General features: G+C 42.0%; 1 protein-coding gene across 1 annotated transcript in view; it reads left to right on the top strand.

Moving 5' to 3' along the window:
• Positions 1-212: 212 nt before the first annotated feature.
• NID2 (nidogen 2) overlaps positions 213-20520 on the top strand; it is a 113513-nt gene continuing 93205 nt past the window's right edge. Inside the window, exons 1-2 of the mRNA XM_007943715.1 lie at positions 213-446; positions 1079-1387. Of these exons, the coding sequence (XP_007941906.1) occupies positions 213-446; positions 1079-1387 (543 nt within the window). The remainder of the gene's footprint in view (positions 447-1078; positions 1388-20520) is intronic.

The raw sequence follows: 20520 nt of genomic DNA, 5'->3' as shown, positions 1-20520 counted from the left end.
ATGTGGTGGCTGCTGTTGAACTTTCTCAGACGCGGCCATTGGTCCCTAGCAGAAGACCGCAGCCAATCAGTGCGTAAGGGAACGCTCAAAGTCCCGCCCCGGCCGGACGCCTGCTGGGATCCTGGTTCGAGGCTGGCGCCGAGCTTCTAGTGGGCTGGCTGACTGGGCCTAGGACGCGCTCAGCTGCGGTGCAGGGCACGAACAGAGCGAACATGCGGGGGGACCACGAGGACCGGTCGGCCGAGCGGCGGGCGCTGCTATTGCCGCTGCTGTGGCTGCTGCTGCTGCTGCTGTCCCGGGTCGAGGCGCTACAGCCAGGCGAGCTGTTTCCCTACGGGGAGTCCTGGGGGGACCAGCTTCTGCAAGAAGGCGACGACGAGAGCTCAGCCGCCGTGAGGCTGGCGATTCCCCTGCGCTTCTACGGCGTCCAATTCAGTGACCTCTACGTAAGTTCAGCCCTCTCCTGATGCGGGACTCGGTACATTCCTCGCAGTTTCTTTCTAGGGGTCAATGCAGTGTCTGTCTCACCGATCCCCTGCTTTCGGAAGGAAGGAAATAGTCCCAACGCCCAGCTGCCTCGATCGCCCCTGGGATGGGAGCGAGCTTTGCAGCAATGCTACTGCTCGACCCGCTGCAGTTCCTTACCTCGAGGGGAGAGCAAGAGTTGTTCGCAGGCATATACGGGTCCAGGCAGAAAAGAACGTGGGGCTGCTAAAGCGGCCAGTGGGGTTTCCAGTTAGGAAAAGGCTGCGCACGCCTGCAGAGCTAGGGTGTTCCCTCCTCGCACCCGGGAGTGTTCTCCCCAGGGACACCGGACTCCAGAGGTGTGCGGGAAGTGACAAGTTTCAGGGCATCTGGTCCTATTGAGCCGAGGAACTGGGCACCGCGCTGAAACTGCTGGTCTCCCAGAGCTGGGAGTCGGCTCCCAGTCGGTGGAAGTAGTGCTCTACGCGGTTGGAAGCGTGGCTGCCCTTCCCTCTTTGGGGCGCAAGGTAGGCGCACACATCTGGCCTTGTAGTGGCCGCCCTATGGATTCCTGCACAGTAAGGGACCGTCACTTTTTTCTCGTCCCTCTCAGGTGGGCACCAATGGCATCATCTCCACCCAGGACTTCCCCAGGGAGACCCAGTATGTGGACGATGATTTCCCCACAGACTTCCCTGCCATCGCCCCCTTCCTGGCCGACATCGACACTAGTCACGGAAGGGGTAGGATCCTGTACCGAGAGGATACCTCCCCAGTGGTGCTGGGTCTGGCTGCCCGCTATGTGCGCGCCGGCTTCCCGCGCTCCGCCTCGAACTTCTCTCCCACCCACGCCTTCCTGGCGACCTGGGAGCAGGTGGGAGCCTACGAAGAGGTCATAGGAGGGGCGCCGCCCTCGGGGGAGGTAAGTGACCAGCGAGACTCTGCCGGCCATTAAGCTGAGAGATGAGCGTGAGTCCTGAGTTGGAGCCAGAGAAATGCCATGTGGTCTTTGCTGAGCCTGTGCGCCAGCACTGAACCAGATGTATCATTTGTTGGCAGCCAGGGTTAGGTGGCCTGGAAGGGAAGAAGGCAGTTGTCTTCAAGCTTCCTCTGAGGCTCTAAGAGATGGCCACCTACCCAGGAAAGGTTTACTCAGGGGATATGAGGGCCAGAGTGCAGCTGCAGGAGCCCCTCTGAACTTCCACACGTGGTTTATTGTTTGTTTGGTTGGTTTTACAATGACCTCTAAGTAGGGAAGTCATATTTCTAATTTCATTAAAGGGAAAATCAGAAAATACAGGGACTTTTAAAAAGAACAACCACTCATTTTCCTAGAACTCAAAGATAACTGCTGTTAAACATTTCCATGTGTAGGCTTCCAGAGTTTTTTCCTATCTGTATCTGTACCTGTCTATCTATTAACAATGTGCTCACACTGCACATACTATTTAGTAACCTACTTTTTTCCTCACTGAATAGTATATTGTAAATATATTTTAACATCAATAAGTTTATTTATGCATTTTTTTATAATGACTGCATAACATTCCACCCATATGGTTTACCTCAGTTTTCTCAACCAGTGGCCTCAGTGGTCATTGAGGTTATTTCCAGGTTTTCCTTACTATTACTAATACTCTTAAGTGCATTTTTCTTTCTTTTTATTTTTTAGCTAATTCTTTCCACATGTCCTTAGTTGGCATCCTAGGAAGTAGAATTAGTGGGCCATAGATGATGCCTTTTTAAAAAATAAAAAAAAAGATTCTTGCTGTTTTGGCAAATTGTCCTTAGGTACCAGTTTACATGTTCCTTAGTGTACAGGAGTCTGCCTTTGGTTTGTTTTACAGTCTCTGTCTAAAGAGTGTAAAGCAACCAGGTTCCCAGTCTCTAGGCCTTGCAGCCATTTGAAGGCTGTTGAAGTTCTGTGTATGCATATGAGGTGGGGCAAGGGGGCTTGACAGATGGTGACCTGCCTCATTCCTGGAGAGGTAAGTGCTTTCTCCTTTGAAATCGGACATACATCTAAAAATGTCATATCCCAAGAGTAAAATTTATATCAATTTTAAATCATTAGTTCTTAGCTCAGAAGGAAGGTTGGACAATCTACTTCTATAGTGATACTGCCACGGAAACCCAAGGAGGGGTCGCTATGAGTCAGGTCCAACTCAACGGCACATAACACAACACACACACACACACACACACACACAGTTTCTTAGCTATAGAAAGATGGCAAATATTCTCCCTCCAAATTTAAGTAACTTGCCCATTGTCATTGTGCAATTCAACACGGTGGCATTCTTGTTCTGTGTCCTGACAATATGAGTATTTTCCTAAAATGTGTGCTAAGCAAAGAAGATGATAGTTACAAAATCACTTGCATTTATGATTTTTTGCCACTTAACTTTTTTTGTCAGACAACATCTAGTTTTGCTTATTGAATAATTTCTAAATGCATGAGTTGAACATCTCAATTATTTAATTCAACAGAATAAATTCCATTAAAACAAATATAATGAACACCTTCTTTGTGCAGGGTACTGGTCTGGGTGGAAGGTTGGAAAGGATACAAAGATGAGTAAGGCAAGATCCCACTATTATGTTGGGTTTATTCATTCATATCTGTTTACAAGTTTTTTTTTAAAAAAAAAACTTATTTGAAAAATTAAGTATAATAGAAATTTGGAAAACATATTAAATATAATAGAAATTTGGAAAACATAGAAGAAAAGCACTGTATAATTCTCTTAACTGGAGATTAATAATTTAATTGATAATTTATTATGTTTTCTTCCAATCATTTTTTTCTAAACCTGTGTGCTATGTGTGACATATTCATATATGTATGCATAAATAATTTATATTTAAACAGAGCTGAGATTTAGTCATTCGATAAACACTTTTTACATATTTACTATATGTCAGGACTGGGACAGACACTGTGAAGAACATTTTCTTTGCCCCAAAAGATCTTATGGTTTAGTAGGGGTATTGATTACTGTTCAGTGTAGTAAGTGTGGTAATTTCTTGACTTAAGGAACCTAACCCTCCTTTCTTGTTAGAAGCCTTGGTCTGGGAAAGTTTCAATGAAGAAAGAGCTTTGAGTCTATGTTGAGCAGAGTGGAACATTCTAGACAGAAGAGATGGCAATATGACAAATCCCCCATGTGTTATAAAAAATATGTTTAGGGCATTGCGTTAGGTACATTATTACTGAAGAGGAAGATTGGTGGGACATGAAGTTGGACAGGCCATACAGTAGGAACAGATCCCTCTCTGATAGGATTTTGGACTTTGTTCTTTGACAGTAAGCAGCCTTTGAAGGATTTTAAGCATGGGATTGATACAATTGTATTTTGTTTATTTATTTATTTAGGAGAGCTCTGTTTAACTGTACTGAGAAGGTAAGGGCACAAAGGAAAGACTGATTACTTAGTCATTACATGTATTGTTTATTCAAGCTGTCTTATTGAATTCTTAAACAATATTTTATTATGCTGTTGTCTCACAATACAATCTTACAAGATAGTACAACAAGAATAAGGTTTGCATTTCACAGATAAAGGCTAATAGATGTTAAAGTAAATGTCCAAAATTCTGCTGTTAGTGATGCAGAGGCACGTTTAGAATACAGATTTCTTAGTCTTTTTATTTTACTTAATTTTGCTTTTGTCCAGACTTTTCATGCAAGACCCATTTCCTTAGCAGAGGTGATATAAGTAAACCCAACAGTAGATATGGTTTTTCCAAAGACTTTCAATACATAAGGCTTGAGTTTTATTTTCTCCATGTGATCTTAGTACCAGAAGAGTGCTTGGAACTATATTCAAAGGAAGAATGGACTTGGAATGAAATCTGTTTCCAAATATTTTCTTGTCAATATCACTGCCAAATTTGTATCCCAATGCTCTGAAGAGAATTCAGCTGCATCCATCTTAGTTTTCAACAGAGGGAAAAAAGGACAAAGTTGAGTAAGATGAATCTAAAAGATGAACAATTGCACAGAGGCTCTAGGGTCATGAAATCATGTTAGGTTTTTAACATTAAAATTTTAGCAGGTCTGGTTTGAAATAGAAAACTGCACTACAGACAAGATGACTTTGTTAATTATTTTTCTTAACTTCTTCATCTTTAGCATTGGAATAATGCTTCCTTTACCTGATATCTTAGGCTGATTCTATAGAAAACTGAAGTATGTATCTATATACAAAGAGAAAGAGAGACAGAGGTAGGGAGAGAGAGAGAAAGAGAGATGCATTTCAAGGAAATGGCTCATGCAGCTGTGGAGGCTGACATATCCCAAATTCATGAGTCAGGCATCGGGCTGGAGGCTTCTTCTTACTTGTGTGTTGCAAGGGCTGATGAACCCAAAATTAACAAGTCAGGTGGCAGCTGCTGGAACACAGGGCTGTGGGAGCTGGTGAATCACTAAATCTGTAGGTCAGGCTATAGGCTGCTGGCTCATGTGACAAGAACAAGAGGTCAGATGATGATGAGACAGATGTAGAACAGAAAGAGAGAGAGCTTTGCCAGACATCCATATATATTGGATGTAGGCCACACCCCCAAGGAAACTCCCCTTACATGAGGTTGCAAAATGGAGCATAATTACATATACTGAGATTCACGGCTTAGCCAAGTTGACACATAACATTAACTGTTATAGTCTGTCCCTTGTCAACCTGACATGTGAACACAGCTCCTTAAACCATACATAATCTCTAATAAAGATGATTTAAAATTCATACTTGACCCTAACATGATATAACTAACATGTGTATAACCAAAAATGCACTAGCCCCATTTACATCTTATATTTTATAAGTAATGGGATAGGGGCAGGAAGAAAATAAAAAATATTTGCTGTATTTATGCATATATACATATACATATATATGTATGTATATGTACATATACACATGTCATAAAACAAGGAGGAAATACTCTTTACAATTACACTCCATGTTTCTGTAACTATTCATAACTGGTATTTAGAACTTCTACCACCAATTCCATATTCCCTTTGACCTCAGCAAGCACCTCATCTGGTCACAGTTCTTTGCCTTGTGTGGTGACCAAAACCTTCATTCCTGAAGGGTCTGGACCATTAGTAGTCATGCTGAAATTGGGTTGCTGTAGTTTTCCATTGAGTTTAATCACAGAGCATGGTAGTACTAAGAGACACCCTAAGTGATTTCCTGTATTCTAGGCATACTCTTTATCTCCATCATGGAATATCAATCCAATTTCCCCTTGGTGATTACTAATCAAAGGATCCCTGGTGACATAATGGTTACACACTTGGCTGATAACCATAAGTTTGGTAGTTTGAACCTGCCAGCTGCTCCACAGGAGAAAGATGTGTCGGTTTGCTTCTGTAAAGATTACAGCCTGGGAAACTCTATGGGGCAGTTCTTATCTGTCCTATAGGGTCACTATGAGTTAGAGTTGACTCAACAGCAACAGATTTGGTTTTTGGTTTTTAATCAGGATTAATCACACCACACAATATGATGACTCCCTTCTATACCTGTTGACCCAGAGGCATGAGACACTCAATGTGGCCCAATGGCATTCTCAGCTTCCACTTCAATGGGATCAGTGTTGTGATTCCAGGTGAGAGCATTGCTCCCTTCGGAACTTAGACCTCTAGACCTGCAGAGCACAGGGTCACAGGGGCAGGAAACAAAAATTTGTGAGTGGGCCCCTAGAGGCAATAGTAAGTGGTGTCGCTCCCATTTCCACTCATTGATTCTTAAACCCATGAGTCCTGGCTATGAGAGAAACAGCACCATATATTGGAAGCTGGTTTGAATTGTATACAGCATCTTGGAGAACACTGTCCCAACCATCCAAAGTATTTCCATCTAGCTAACACCATCATAGTGTCTTTAGAAAGCCTTCCATCATTCTATTGAGCCAGCTGTTTCAGGTTGATGAGGAACATCGTCAGACCAGTGAATTCCATGATCACGGACCCACTACTGCACTTCATTATCTGTGAAGTGAGTCCCTTGATCTGAGGCAATGCTGTGTGGGATGCCAGGATAGTGAATACAGCAGTCTGTAAGTCCATGAATAGTTTGGGTGAAAGCATTGTGTGCAGGGAAGGCAAATCTATATCCAGAGCAAGTGTCTATTCCAATAAAAACAAAATTCTGCTCTTTCCATTATGAAAGTGGTCCAATGTAATCAACCTGGCACCTGATAACTCCAAGGAATGATGCCATACTGGGGACTTAGTGTTGGTCTCTGGTGCTTGTAGATTGGACATTCAGCAGTGGTTATAGCCAAGTCAGCATTGGTGAGTGGAAGTCTGTGTTGCTGAGCCCATGCATAACCTCCACCCTCCCACCATGACCACTTTTTTCATGACAGGAGTGACTGGGGAAAGAGGATGACTGATTTCAACAGAATATGTCATCCTATCCACTTGATTTTTTAAAATCCTTCTCTGCCAGGGTCACCCTTTAGTGAGCATTTATATGAGACACAAATATCTTCACTTATTTGGACCATTCAGAAAGGTCTATACACATTCCTCTTCCTCATATCTCCTTGTCATCAGTTTTCCAATTATGTTCCTTCCATGTCCCTGACCATTCAGGCATCGGCCAGAGCCCATGAATCAGCATTCAGTTTCACATCTGGTCATTTCTCCTTCCAAACAAAGTGAACAACTAGGTACACTGCTTGAAGTTCTGTCCATTGAGAAAATTTCCCTTCACCACCGTCCTTCAGAGAGGTCCCAGAAAGGGGGTTGCAGTGTTGCCACTGTCCACTTCAGAGTGGTGCTTGCATATCACATAGAATCATCTGTAAACCAGGCACAAGTTTTCTCTTCCTCAGTCAACTGCTCATAAGGAACTTCCCATAAGGCCATAGATATAGACTGGGAGAAGGAAGGTAATATGACAAGAGTGGGGACCAGAGGCATATGGGCCACTTCCTCATGGAGTTTACTTGTGCCTTCAGGTCCTCCTTGGGCCCAATCTCTTATGTACCTCTTCCATTTAATGATGGAGTGCTGCTGTGTGTGTCCACCTTTCTGACTCTGTGGGTCAGACAACACCCAGTTAGTGATGGGCAGTTCAGGCCATTAGTGTTAAGCATTCAATCTTTACTAAGGCTCAGAAACAAGCCAAAAGCTGCTTCTCAAAAGGAGAGTAGTTATTTGCAGAGAATGCAGAGCTTTGCTCCCAAATCTTAAAGGTCTGTGCTGTGTTTCACCAATAGGGGCCTGTCAAAGACTCCAATAAGGACCTGTCAGAGACTCCAAAGAGCATCTCTATCTGCCACTGGCTTATATGTTGTTGTTGTTGTTGTGTGCCGTTGAGTTGGACCCAACTCATAGCGACCCCTCCTTGGGTTTCCGAGGCAGTATCACTACAAAGAAGGAAGGTTGTGCAATCCTACTTCCGTAGTGATACTGCCTCGGAAACCCAAGGAAGGGTCGCTATGAGTCGGGGTCGACTCGACGGCACATAACAACAACAACAACATCACTACAAAAGTAGATTGCCCAGTCTTCCTTCCAACTGGCTTATATGTTATGTTGTTGTTATGTGCCGTTGAGTCAGACTCGACTCATAGAGACCCCTCCTTGGGTTTCCGAGGCAGTATCACTACGGAAGTAGGATTGTACAACCTTCCTTCCGAGGAGTGGCTGGTGGGTTTGAACCACCAGCCTTCTGGTTAGCAGTCAAATGCCTTAGACACTATGCTACCAGAGCTCCCTTATATAGATTAAGTAAATACTTAGTAGATTTGCCATCTATTTCACTCGTAGGGATACCATGTCTGAGTAGACAATGCTGTAAGTCCACACAAGTCTGGACTTTGAATCTGCTGTACATTAGTGTTTGAATCTTCTGTACCACCTTGTCTTTGTAAATAAGTGCCACCACTTGTCCCACAGGGACCACCACAGGGTCAATCAGACCGAATGCAGTTCGGGCAATTCCTTCTGTCAAATCTGATTTACATAAACTATCTATGCAGCAGTCTTCAAGGATGCTGGGGCTCCATTCACAAATTTGTTCCTCACTTTGTGGTAAATGGTGTGTCCTCTGGGCACTCCATGGGTGGGTCTGTGAGTCCAACCTGATACATCTGCTCTAACATGCCAGTTTCCCTAAGCTGTTGGATGCCTTCTGCAGTATACCAAGGCAGGTCTGGCATTTGAACTTGATTTAGTGTAGGGCAGCACTTAATCCATGCTTCAGTGAACCAACCAAATAAAACTATTAGATCCTTTTCTAATCTCTTGAGGTGAAACAATGAATGAAGGATTTGTGTTAGTGGGTCCATATCAATAAGCTAAGAGTGATCCAACTTTATGTTCCTTGCACCATTATCCTACACCCTTAATAGTCATTCCCACACATATCCCCCAGGTTTCTGACTGTTTTCTTTTAGAAAAATCAGTAATTTCTTTTGGAGTGTAGTGTGTCTCCTCCTGGGTCACATTTTGTACTTCACCTCTTGGGGTTTGCTGGGACTCAAGTTTAGTTATAGTTCTGGAAGCAAAAATAGGTGGTGGGGTGTATCCTGGGGACATTCAGCAATGTTTTGTAAGATATCTGCCTCCCGGGGAAACAGGAAGTGCCCCAGGCCATATCTCAGACAAAGACTCTTAAGGCACAGCTAAATTAATCTCCTTAGACAGGGGTGGGAGTGATGATGATTTTACTGGAAAGGGTGGTTTAGCAGACAAAGATGGAGTAATCTCGTCAGATAGGATTAAGAGGGCTGGTTTTGTTTGCAGGAATGATTTAATGAAATTTAGGGGCTCAATACCCCAGCTTCCTTACTATCTGCCCATATATGTACCCATCGCAAGTTCCAGGATGCCATTTCTTCCCTATCAATATCCTCATTTTAATTTCATACACCATTCAAGGTTGGGAATTCAATTGGTGTTGCAATTCAGCCTGTTTTACCATAAACTCTGGGTTTGGTTTTTGGCAATATCAACTCTGTTACTACAAGAAATAAGGCTTTCTTTTAAGGCATAACTTTCATTTCTTGCATGTGATGCTTGAGCTGTGACTCTGAAGCTTTGGCTCATCCCTTTCTTTGATCATTTCGTCTAGTGAAAGTACGGCCAACCAACCAGATTCTTTATTTTTCTCATTCTGACAAAATTATAGAAAAGATCAAATACGTAATCACCCTGAGTCTTGACTCTCATCCAGTGGTGGTGATATTCTGTGTGTTTCTATTGCCATGTTGCAGCACAGTGAATTGCTTAATCTAGCCCTTCTAGGCGTCATCCTCCATTTTGTAATGTATTGTAAATCCTATTCTCCAGGGCTATTTAGGGTAGGATATATCTTGAGTCCCACCTTGCTGGAGGGTGTGACTCAAGTCACCACCCTTAGCTTCTATGAGGGAATATATATATATATATAGGAATGTTCTGAGAAAGTTCTCTCTTTTGCTCTGGTTCTGCGTTTGGTTTGTCATCGTCTCACTCCTGAATTTGAGACAGCAGCCATCATCTGACCTGCCATTTTGGGTTCAGCAGCCCCTGAAACCACGTGAGTTGGGAGAATCCTCCAGACCTACCCACAGACCTGGGACTTGCCAGCCTGCCAGCCTCCCAGCCTCCACCACCACCACATGAGCCATTTCCCTGGAAGTTTGTGAATTCTGTGAGATGTTACAGTGAACTACAGAACCCTTAGATGGGAGAGAGATTATTGCAGGGAGGAGGAGGAGTTGATGTCAGAGGTGATGGAGTGGCACAGCAGCTAGGACATTTGGGACATCTTTAACCTCTGCCTCATAGGGACTGGCCTTGTGCTGATCTTTCTAAAAGAAATTGTTCAAGGATGTATGCATGCTCACGTTCATCGCAGCGCAGTTTGCAGTAGCAGAAGGATGGGAGCGGCCTACGTGCCCATCTGTGGTGGAGGAGTGGGTGGCCAGGCTGTGGTGCATACACATAATGGAATGCTATGCAGCATGAGAGAATAATGTAGAGTCTGCAAGATACCGCATGATATGGAGGAACTTGGAGGACATTATGCTGAGTGGAATGGGTCAATCACAGAAGGACAAATAAAGTATTAGTTTGCTGTTGTGGAGGGTCAAGGAAAGGTTTATATATGGAGGGAAACTTTCTTTGTTGGTTGCCAGGGGTGGGAGGGGAGGGGAGGAAACACTGCAAAAAAAAAAAAAAAGTGCATTGACCCATGTCACTTTAGTTTTGTGTATTTCACTGTACATTAATTTCAAGAAAATGCATATATATATATATATATATATATATATATTTATATATATATATTTATATATATATATATATATATATATATATATATATATATATATATATATTTATATATATATATTTATATATGTAGTGTGTGTGTGTGTGTGTGAACAAATAGTGTTTATCAAGGCAGTTCATCTGAGATTCCTTTAACTGTCATGGGTACGTCATAAAGCAAAGAAGTCATGGTGTTGACTGTCTGTGTATATATATACAGAGGTGGGGGAGAGAGAGAGAGAAATTTATTTCAAGGAAATAGCTCATGCCATTGTGGAGGCTGGCATGTCCCAAATCCATGAGTCAGGTAGTATAAGGCTGGAGGCTTCTCCTGATTCGTGTGGTCACTCATGTCACCAGAGGCTGAAGTATCCAAAATTAGCAGGTCATATGGTAGGCTGCTGGTTTACAGGGCTGCAGGAGCTGGCAAATCCCAAAAGCTGCAGGTCAGGCCACAGGCTGCTGGCTCACATCCCAAGAACTGGAGTTCAAATGATGATGACTTGGATGTAGCATCAAGAGAGAGAGACAGAGAGACACAGAGAGAGAGACAGAGAGAGAGAGTGAGGTTTGTCAGAACATCCCTAAATATTGGATGCATTCCACACCCCCAAGGAAATGCCCTTTACATCAGATCACAAAATAGAAGACAATTATATAATACTGAGATTCATGGCCTAGCCAAGTTAACACATCACATTAACCATCACACCCAGCATTTTTGTAAAGATAACCAAAACTAAAAACCAAACTCACTGCCATGGAGTTGGATCCAACTCATAGTGACCCCTCTTTGGGTTTCCAAGGTGGTATCACTATGGAAATAGATCACCCTTTCTTCCTTCCAAGGAGTGGCTGGTGGGTTTGAACCGCCAGCCTTCTGGTTAGAAGTCAAATGCCTTAGGCACTAAGCCACCAAAGCTCCCGAGATATTTTTTAACTTTATTTTTACTATCTTAATAATAACTTTATTGTTAATAAAGTTAAGATAATAACAATAAAGTTAAAAAATATCTTGAAGCAAAAAGTAGTTGATGAACAATTACCCAATGACTTTAGAAGTAATGACCCAGCCTAAGTCTTAATTTCCTAACCTTTCAAATGGGATAGCATTGCCTACCCTATGGGATTGTCGTAAGAATTAACTAAGGTGATATTTTTACTTAGCTGTTGAAGTTCCTTACACCTAGAAGATGTAGATGCTCAGCCAGTCTGTGTTCCTCTAGTTTGGCTTGAGAGGCTAGATTCTGGTTCTTTCATTTCTAATTTTTGAGGATGCTGTAATGTAAAATCTAAGATCCTTTGCATAAGGACTCTGAATTACAACTTTTATGTGTGGGGTGGGCATTGGAAATTTCATCTGTCTTTTATTTTTCTAAGGATCTTTGGTGGCGCAGTGGTTAAAGCATTTGGCCACTAACCACAAGGTTGGCAGTTCAAACCTATCAGCCACTTCATGGGAGAAAGATGGGACAGTTTACTTCTGTAAAGATTTACAGACTTGAAACCGCATTGTCAGTTCTGTTGTATCCTAAAGGGTCTCTATGAATTGGAATCAACTCGATGGCAGTGGCATTTTTTTTGTTTGTTTTATTTTTTTAATAAAAATCATTCTCAGACATTGCCAAATGCTGAGATGGCTTCAAAAACAATTTTTTTTTTTCATTTAGAAAGGAGATGAGAACTCTATTTGGAGGCTGTTTTCTCAATTAACTCCACTAAACGTTCTTCTGAATATTTTAAAGAGCCCTGGGACTTGAGTTCTTATTTTAATGGTTCTTTGGAGGTAGATTTTGGCAAACAATAATTTATTTTGCTTGAAGATCTGTGTGAGTTCTACATGCCTTTCTTAAACCTTGGCATACTAAGATTTTTTTTTAAAAAAAATATTCTAAAGTTACTGGAAACTAGAAGACATCAGAGGAATGGCATCTCTTCTTTGCCACAGAAAACAGTTTTAGTTCTGCATCTGCCCTTTCTCTCCATGGATATTCACGGTGGGTGTGACAGAAAGCTGCACCTGATGTTGCAGGAATGTCAAGGTGTAATTGCATCTGAAAAAATGTGAACAATTAATGTTTATCAAGTCAGTTCATCTGAGATTCCTTGAATTGTCATACACATGTCATACAGAAAGAAGTCACGGTGTTGATTGTCAGAGAAGTTATTGATGGAAGAAGTAAAGAGTTTGTGTGTGTGTGCTTAACTGTGGTATTTCTGAGGAAGGAAAAAGAATATGTTTTTTTGTTTTGTTTTGTTTAAGCAGTGGGAGTTGTTGAGAACTGTGTTACACACATCTGTGTATTGTGGGGAAATATATGGGGACTAAGGTCATCTTTCCTTGTTGCAAAGCACAGTAGTCATTACAGGGGTTGTGGTGTGTGTGCATTCCACAGAGAAAATGAGAGATAAAAGCAGGACTTTGTTGTAGCCTTTTAACTTCTGGAGCTAAGGTCCAGAAGAAAAGCCTACAATCTATTGAAAGAGTTTGACCTGAGTCTGAGATGTAGCAGTGAAGACATATATGGAAATTGATTAAAGAAATGCTGACGTTTTGCTAAATAGTGTCAGGAAAGGAGCCCAATGGCACAACAATTAAGCAGTTAAGCTGCTAATCAAAAGATTGACAGTTCAAACCCACCCAATGGTTCCATGGCAGAAAGACCTGGCAGTCTGTTCTTGTAAAAATTACAGCCTAGAAAACCCTATGGGACAGTTCTGTTCTGTCACATGGGGTCCTCTGAGTCAAAACTGACTCCAAAGCACCTAACCACAAGTGTCAAGAAGGGTAGAATAGAAACTGGGTAGCACTGAATATTTACCTTTGAACTTTTATAGGATCTGTGGGATTTAGGGCAATTTGTGTATGTGAAATTGCCCTAAAGGCAATGTAAGATCAGGCCAGAGCTCAATGATCCTACAGGATTGGAAAGCATGTGGGCCCAAGAAAGACAGGGAGGAGAACTGTGTGAGTCACCTCTACTTCTTAGTTTTAATTTTTCATTTTTATAGACCTCTAAAGGGACCGTCTTTGTCACTGTTCTGATTTGCTAGATGGCTAAAATTAATGAAATCTGTTGCAAAAATTAGAAGCTCATCAAACTCAGTGCCATCGAGTCAGATCCGACTCATAGCGACCTCTCCTTGGGTTGCCAAGGCAGTATCACTACAGAAGTAGATTGCCCACTCTTCCTTCTGAGGAGTGGCTGGTGGGTTTGAACCGCCAGCCTTCTGGTTAGCAGTCAAGTGCCTTAGCCACTACGCTACCAGAGCTCCCACAGAAGCTCATAGAGGGGCGTATTTTGTATCCATCAGCCTGGCTGCGCTGCTTGTCAAATCCTCATTGATTGGTGACATCCTATACCTGGGAGGGAGAGTCAGATTCCTTCTGCCTGGCATTAGCCGAGGGTTCTGGCTTTTCTCTTTCTGATAACAGGATGGTGGAAACCTTCAGGCTTGGCAGCCACTGGCCCTAAGCCTCCTTCTGCTTCTCTTCCTCTGAAGGCCCTCTGTCCTCTCTGGGATCCTGGGGGAGTTAGGAGCCAGTGACCCTTTTGTGGGGTTTGGCAGCCCATCTGTGGGTTCCCCTTCAGAGGCAGAGTGTGTGGGGCTCTTGCAAAGGCATGTTTCTATCTAGGAATATAATGACCTTTCCGGTTCGGAAGCTAGTCAAAGAGTGTTTGGGGAGGCAGAGCCTTTCAGGACTTAATGAAGTGGGTTCTTTAGCAAGGAGATGTAGAATTTTGTGAAACACAGAGAGAACTTTAGAAGTGATCATTTGTTGTGCTGGTAGCGTTAAACAAGCAAACTCTTCTGTAGTGTATTTTGGAATCTAAGTTCTATTTGAGAAGTTGTTTTCTTCCCCTGATATTTGCCTGTTTCAGTGGAGACATGTACATTAAATGCTGACCCCCTATAATCAGGCTTGTCTTAGGGATAGCCTACTAGGAGCTCTGGTAGCATAGTGCCTAAGGCACTTGACTGCTAACCAGAAGGCTGGCGGTTCAAACCCACCAGCCACTCCACGGAAGGAAGGTTGGGCAATCCTACTTCCGTAGTGATACTGCCTCGGAAACCCAACGAGGGGTCGCTATGAGTCGGGGCCGACTCAATGGCAAATAACGACAACAACAACATAGAAGCTGTTGAATAAATTTTAATTGAAATCAACTTATCGACTGACTGACTACCTGGAAGAACGATTAAAATGAAGTATTAAATACCCAGACCTCACAGTAAGAGGCCAGAGTCCCCTCCTTCTGAGCTCTGTTTACTTCTCCCCTTCCCTCCTCGCCCCCATCCCCTTCAACTCCCTCACAGTCTATACAACTTCCTTTTCTTAAAGAATTTCCCCAAATTTAGAACCAGGATGACCTATCTTACTTTTATTATGGGAGATCAATGGCAGGAGCTTTGAAAGCTTGGCTTTTTAAAATGACTTTCTTTCTCCTCAAATACCTTTCTTTCCCTGGTTGAACATTGTTTATTCTAACTAAACTAACACTCTGAAGTTGTTGACTCAACATTAATTAATGATACAATATGCATTTATTAAGTACAGACACGATGCAGAACAGTCTTTGTTTACATTTGGCAGAAGTTATGGTTTCCTGACTTTAAAAAATTCTAGAAAGCATTCTTGGCCTTGTGTTTTAGGAAAAGTCAAAACTTTGCTGATGAAACAATCAACACCTACAACAATAACAAATATACTAGACTCCCTGGGTATTGCTTTGTGGATTTAAGAAGGAAAAACAAAAGAAAGATGCTTTTTTTTTTTTCTATGTTAGAGAACTAAAAGAAAAATTGTATAGTATTTTGCTTTTCTTGAAAAGCATGATAACACCTGAATTTCTTTGTCTTATAAACAAAACCTCAACACTATTCTTTGAAATTAAACACTGAAATGAAAAATTAAAATTGGGAAAGAACTTGGGCAACATAATGGGGAAGGACCAGGGTAGAAGGACACTTTTCTTTCTTTGCTGTGTTATATTTAGCAAAATGGGTGCTTTTCTCTGTGCCTAATTTTTCAGTCTAGCAAAATGGGAAAGCAGTACTACTTAGTAGTAAACAATATTTCTAAGAGTCACATTGTTTATGAAGTAGGTTTGTTGTGTGCCATCCAGTCAGCCCCCAACTTGTAGTTGACCCCTCCTTGGGTTTCCAAGGTGGTATCTCTGACTGCTAACCAGAAGGCTGGCGGTTCAAACCCACCAGCCACTCCTCAGAAGGAAGGTTGGGCAATCCTACTTCCATAGTGATAACTGCCTTGGAAACCCAAGGAGGGGTCGCTAGGAGTCGGGGCCGACTCGATGGCAAATAACAACAACAACAACATCTCTACAGAAGTAGATTGCCCAACCTTCCTTTCCAGGAGTGGCTGGTGGGTTTGAACCGCCAGCCTTCTGGTTAGCAGTCAAATGCCTTAGGCACTATGCTACCAGAGCTCCTATGAAGTAAGTAGTATTTTTAAAATACTTTTCCAGGCCCCTAGGAGCTCTGGTGGTATAGTGCCTAAAGCATTTGATTGCTAACCAGAAAGCCAATGGTTGAAACCCACCAGTCATTCCTCAGAAGGAAGATGCGGCAATCTACTCCATAGAGATACCTCCTCAGAAACCCAAGGAGGGGTCACTATGAGTCGTATTCAACTTGAAGGCAATGAGTTTGGTGTTCTTTTTTTTTTTTTGGTTTCCAGTCCCCTGCTAAATTGTAAATGTGGTGGGATTTATAGAAGGAGTTATTAGCACATTCCTAAATATAACATCTTTTTAAGATGTTACAGATTAATAAATTTTATAGGGGAAAAAAAGATAGCTAGATGTAGGTAAATGCAGAAAAGTGTTTTGTTGAAAATATGAGAGTAAATTAAACTGTAAGAGTGATTCTGTAACGGCCTGGGTGTTGAGTTTGTGGATAATTCAAACTCCTGTTTTCTGTCTTTGCTGGTCTGCTGTAGCTCCCGCAGTGTTTATTAACACTCACAAGCTTCCTCTGTGATACCTCCCTGCCCCCAACCGGAGTTCTTGGGTACACACCCTCCTCTGTGGCCTCTACCACCTGAATTGTAAACACTGTTAAAGATTCCAACCAAGGCTGTTTCTCTCTCTTAAGCTGTGAGACTTCCCTCGTCAGAGTCTGCCTGTCTTTTGCTTCTTTGCCTCTTCAGCACCAAGCATAATGCCCAATCTTAGTAGGCACTTGGCTGTTAGAATTAATGTACAAATGAATAAATGGGAAGAGTTTACGAACATGTAAACAGCTCACACAGTATAAGACAAAATGAGGTGTTAAGCTTAACTAGAAACACCCATGAGGTATTGTAAATGGTCAAAAAAAAAATAATAATAATTCTGCAAGAAATACCAAAACACCTCAGAGAAGCAGCATTTCAGGGTTCAGTAGGGTTTCCAGGCAAAGGGAAACATGAATAAAAGTAGGGAAGCATGAAAATACATGGATCAAATGTGGAATTAAATAATCTGATAAAGTTGTGGTAGAACTGATCCTAGCAGAAGTTTGGGGCCAAATCACCTTGAATGTCATGCTGAAGAGTAGTCAGGATGGTCTAGTGGTTCAGGGTTCAGACTATCTGACCTTAACCAGATCTCTTAGCCCCTAGTCTCTATTTCCTCATCTGTGAAATGAAGGTAGGATAACTCTAGTGCTGGTATGAAATGGTATATAGAAGAGAAAATAGAGTAAGGCTGTGAGAACAGTAGGAAGGCCTTTTGATCAGCCAGTGCCTAACATTGTACCTGCCTGTAATGAGCATTCAGTAAATAGATGGATGGATGGGTGGGTGAATGAATCATTCGGACAAGAATTGCTAATGCCTAGAGCAGTGGTTGCCCAAGTAAAAGATGCTGCTTGTTACCAGCTCAAAGAGGTTTGGAAGATAGATATTTGAAAGCTTAACAAATATGTTTAAAATATGTAACAAAAAGCTCTTCCAGTCAGTTGCCCAGATAGCTGTCTTCCAAATTTCTTGGCATAGAGGAGTTTGTGCCTCTATTGCAGCATCCATTTGTTGAAACATTTCAATGGGTATTCTGTCAATTTCTGGAGGCTTGTTTTTTGCCAATTCCTTAAGTGCAGCTTCGACTTCTTCCTTCAGTACCATTGGTTCTTGATCATAGTCCACCTCCTGAAATGGATGATCACTGACCGATTCTTTTTGGTATGGTGGCTCTGTGTATTCCTTTTATCTTTTTTGGTGTTTCCTGCATCATTCAATATTTTGCCCATAGAATATTTCAGTGTTGCAACTCAATGCTTGAATTTTTTCTTCAGTTCTTTCAGCTTGAGAAATGCTGAATGTGTTCTTCTTTTCTGGTTTTCTAACTCAAGATGTTTGCACATTTCGTTATAATAATTGACTTTGTTGTCTCGAGCTGCTCTTTGAAATCTTCTGTGCAGCTCTTTTACCTTCTCATTTCTTCCGTTTACCTTAGCTACTCTCTGTTCAAGGGCAAATTTCAGAGACTCTTGTGACATCCATTTTGGTCTTTTCTTCCTTTCCTGTCTTTTTAATGACTTTTTTCTTTATTCATGGATGTACCCAAAGGTGATCCCACAGAATGTGGGAATTATCTAATAATATCATTAATATCACCAAATATACAAACCAAATTCATTACCATTGAGGCAAGTCTGACTCATAGCGACTCCTTGGGTTTCCGAGGCAGTATCACTACAGAATTAGATTGCCCAGCCTTCCTTCTGAAGAGTGGCTGGTGGGTTTGAACTGGCAGCCTTCTGGTTAGCAGTCAAATGCCTTAGGCACTGTGCCACCAGAGCTCCTATTAATATCACAAGCAAGTAAAATCTTGCTGAAGATAATTCAAACATAGTTACAGCAGTATATTGACAGAGAACTTTCAGAAATGCAAGCTGGATTCAGAAGAGGATGTGGAATGAGGGATATCATTGCTAATGTCAGATGGATCTTGGCTGAATGCAAAGAAAACCAGAAAGGTGTTTACTTGTGTTATATTGACTATGCAAAAGCATTTGATTGTGTGGATCGTAACAAATTATGGATAACATTGAGAAGAATGGGAATTTCAGAACACTTAATTGTGCTTATGAGGAACCTGTACATAGAACAGGAGGCTGTCATTTGAACAGAACAAGGGGGCACTTCATGGTTTAAAATCAGGAAGGGAGTGTGTCAGGGTTGTATCCTTTCACCATACTTACTCATTCTGTATGCTGAGCAAATAATCCAAGAAGCTGGACTATATGAAGAAGAACGTGGCATCAGGATTGGAGGAAGGCTCATTAACAACCTGCGATACACTGACGACACAGCTTTGCTTGCTGAAAGTGAGGATGACTTGAAGCACTTACCGGTGAAGATTAAAGACTACAGTCTGCAGTATGGATTACATTTCAACATAAAGAAAACAAAAATCCTCACAACTGGACAAATAAGCTGCATTACAATAAATGGAGAAAAGATTGAAGTTTTCGAAGATTTCGTATTACTTGGTTTCACAATCAACACCAATGGAAGCAGCAGTCAAGACATCAAATGACATATTGGACTGGGCAAATCTGCTGCAAAAGACCTGTTTAAAGTGCTAAAGAGCAAGGATGTCTCTTTGAAGACTAAGGTGCCCCTGGCCCAAACTGTGGTATTTTCAATCACCTTATATGCAAGTGAAAGCTGGACAATGAATAAGGAAGACGGAAGAAGTGTTGATGCTTTTGAGTTGTGGTGTTGGCAAAAAATGCTGAAAGTACCATGGACTGCTCAAAGAACTAACAGATCTGTCCTGGAAGAAGTGCATTCAGAATGCTCCTTAGAAGCGAGAATGGCCAGACTTCGTCTCACCTACTTTGGTCATGTTGTCAGAAGGGACCATTCCTTGGAGAAGGATATCATACTTGGTCAAGTGGAGGGTCAATGAAAAAGAGGAAGTCCCTCAATGAGATGGATTCACACAGTGGCTGCAGCAATGCGCTCAGGTGTAGCAAGGATTGTGAGGCTGGCCCAGGACCAGACAGTATTTCATTTTGTAGTACACAGGGTCGCTGTGAGTTGGAGCTGACTCAACAGCCCCTAACACCACGACCACCACCACCACCAACACCACCACCAACAAAAAGCTTGCCGTTTTAGCCATTTCCATGTGTATAATTCAGTGATATTAACGACATTTACCTTGTTGTGCTGCCATCACCGCTATCCATTTCCAAAAGTTTGACATTCCTATAAACAGAAACTCAACACCCCTTCAGTAATAGCTTCCATTCCTTCCTCTTCTAACCCTCTTGCAACCACTATTAAACTTTTTTCTGTATGTTGTTGTTGTTGTTATGTGCCGTCAAGTCAGACCCGACTCATAGCGACCCCTCCTTGGGTTTCCGAGGCAGTATCACTACAGAAGTAGATTGCCCCATCTTCCTTCCAAGGAGTGGCTGGTGGGTTTGAATCACCACCCTTCTGGTTAGCAGTCGAGTGCCTTAGGCACACAGATATTTCATGTAAGTGGGATTTTACAATATTTGTCCTGTGTCTGATTTATTCACTCAACATGATATTTTTGAGGTTTATCCATGTCATAAGCATATATCAGAACTTAATCTCTATTTATGACTGAAGGATATCCTGTTTTATGTATGTATATATGCATATACACACATACATACGTATATACATACACACATATATAAGCATATATATACATATACATATAAATACCACATTTTGTTTATCCATTCATCTGTTGATGGGTGGTTGGGTTTTTACCTTTCGGCTATTGTGAATA

The sequence above is a fragment of the Orycteropus afer genome, unplaced genomic scaffold (assembly GCF_000298275.1).
Source record: "Orycteropus afer afer isolate SDZICR_OR568_19922 unplaced genomic scaffold, OryAfe1.0 scaffold00111, whole genome shotgun sequence".
Classification (NCBI taxonomy): Eukaryota; Metazoa; Chordata; class Mammalia; order Tubulidentata; family Orycteropodidae; genus Orycteropus; species Orycteropus afer.
This window is presented reverse-complemented; position numbering and strand designations above follow the sequence as displayed.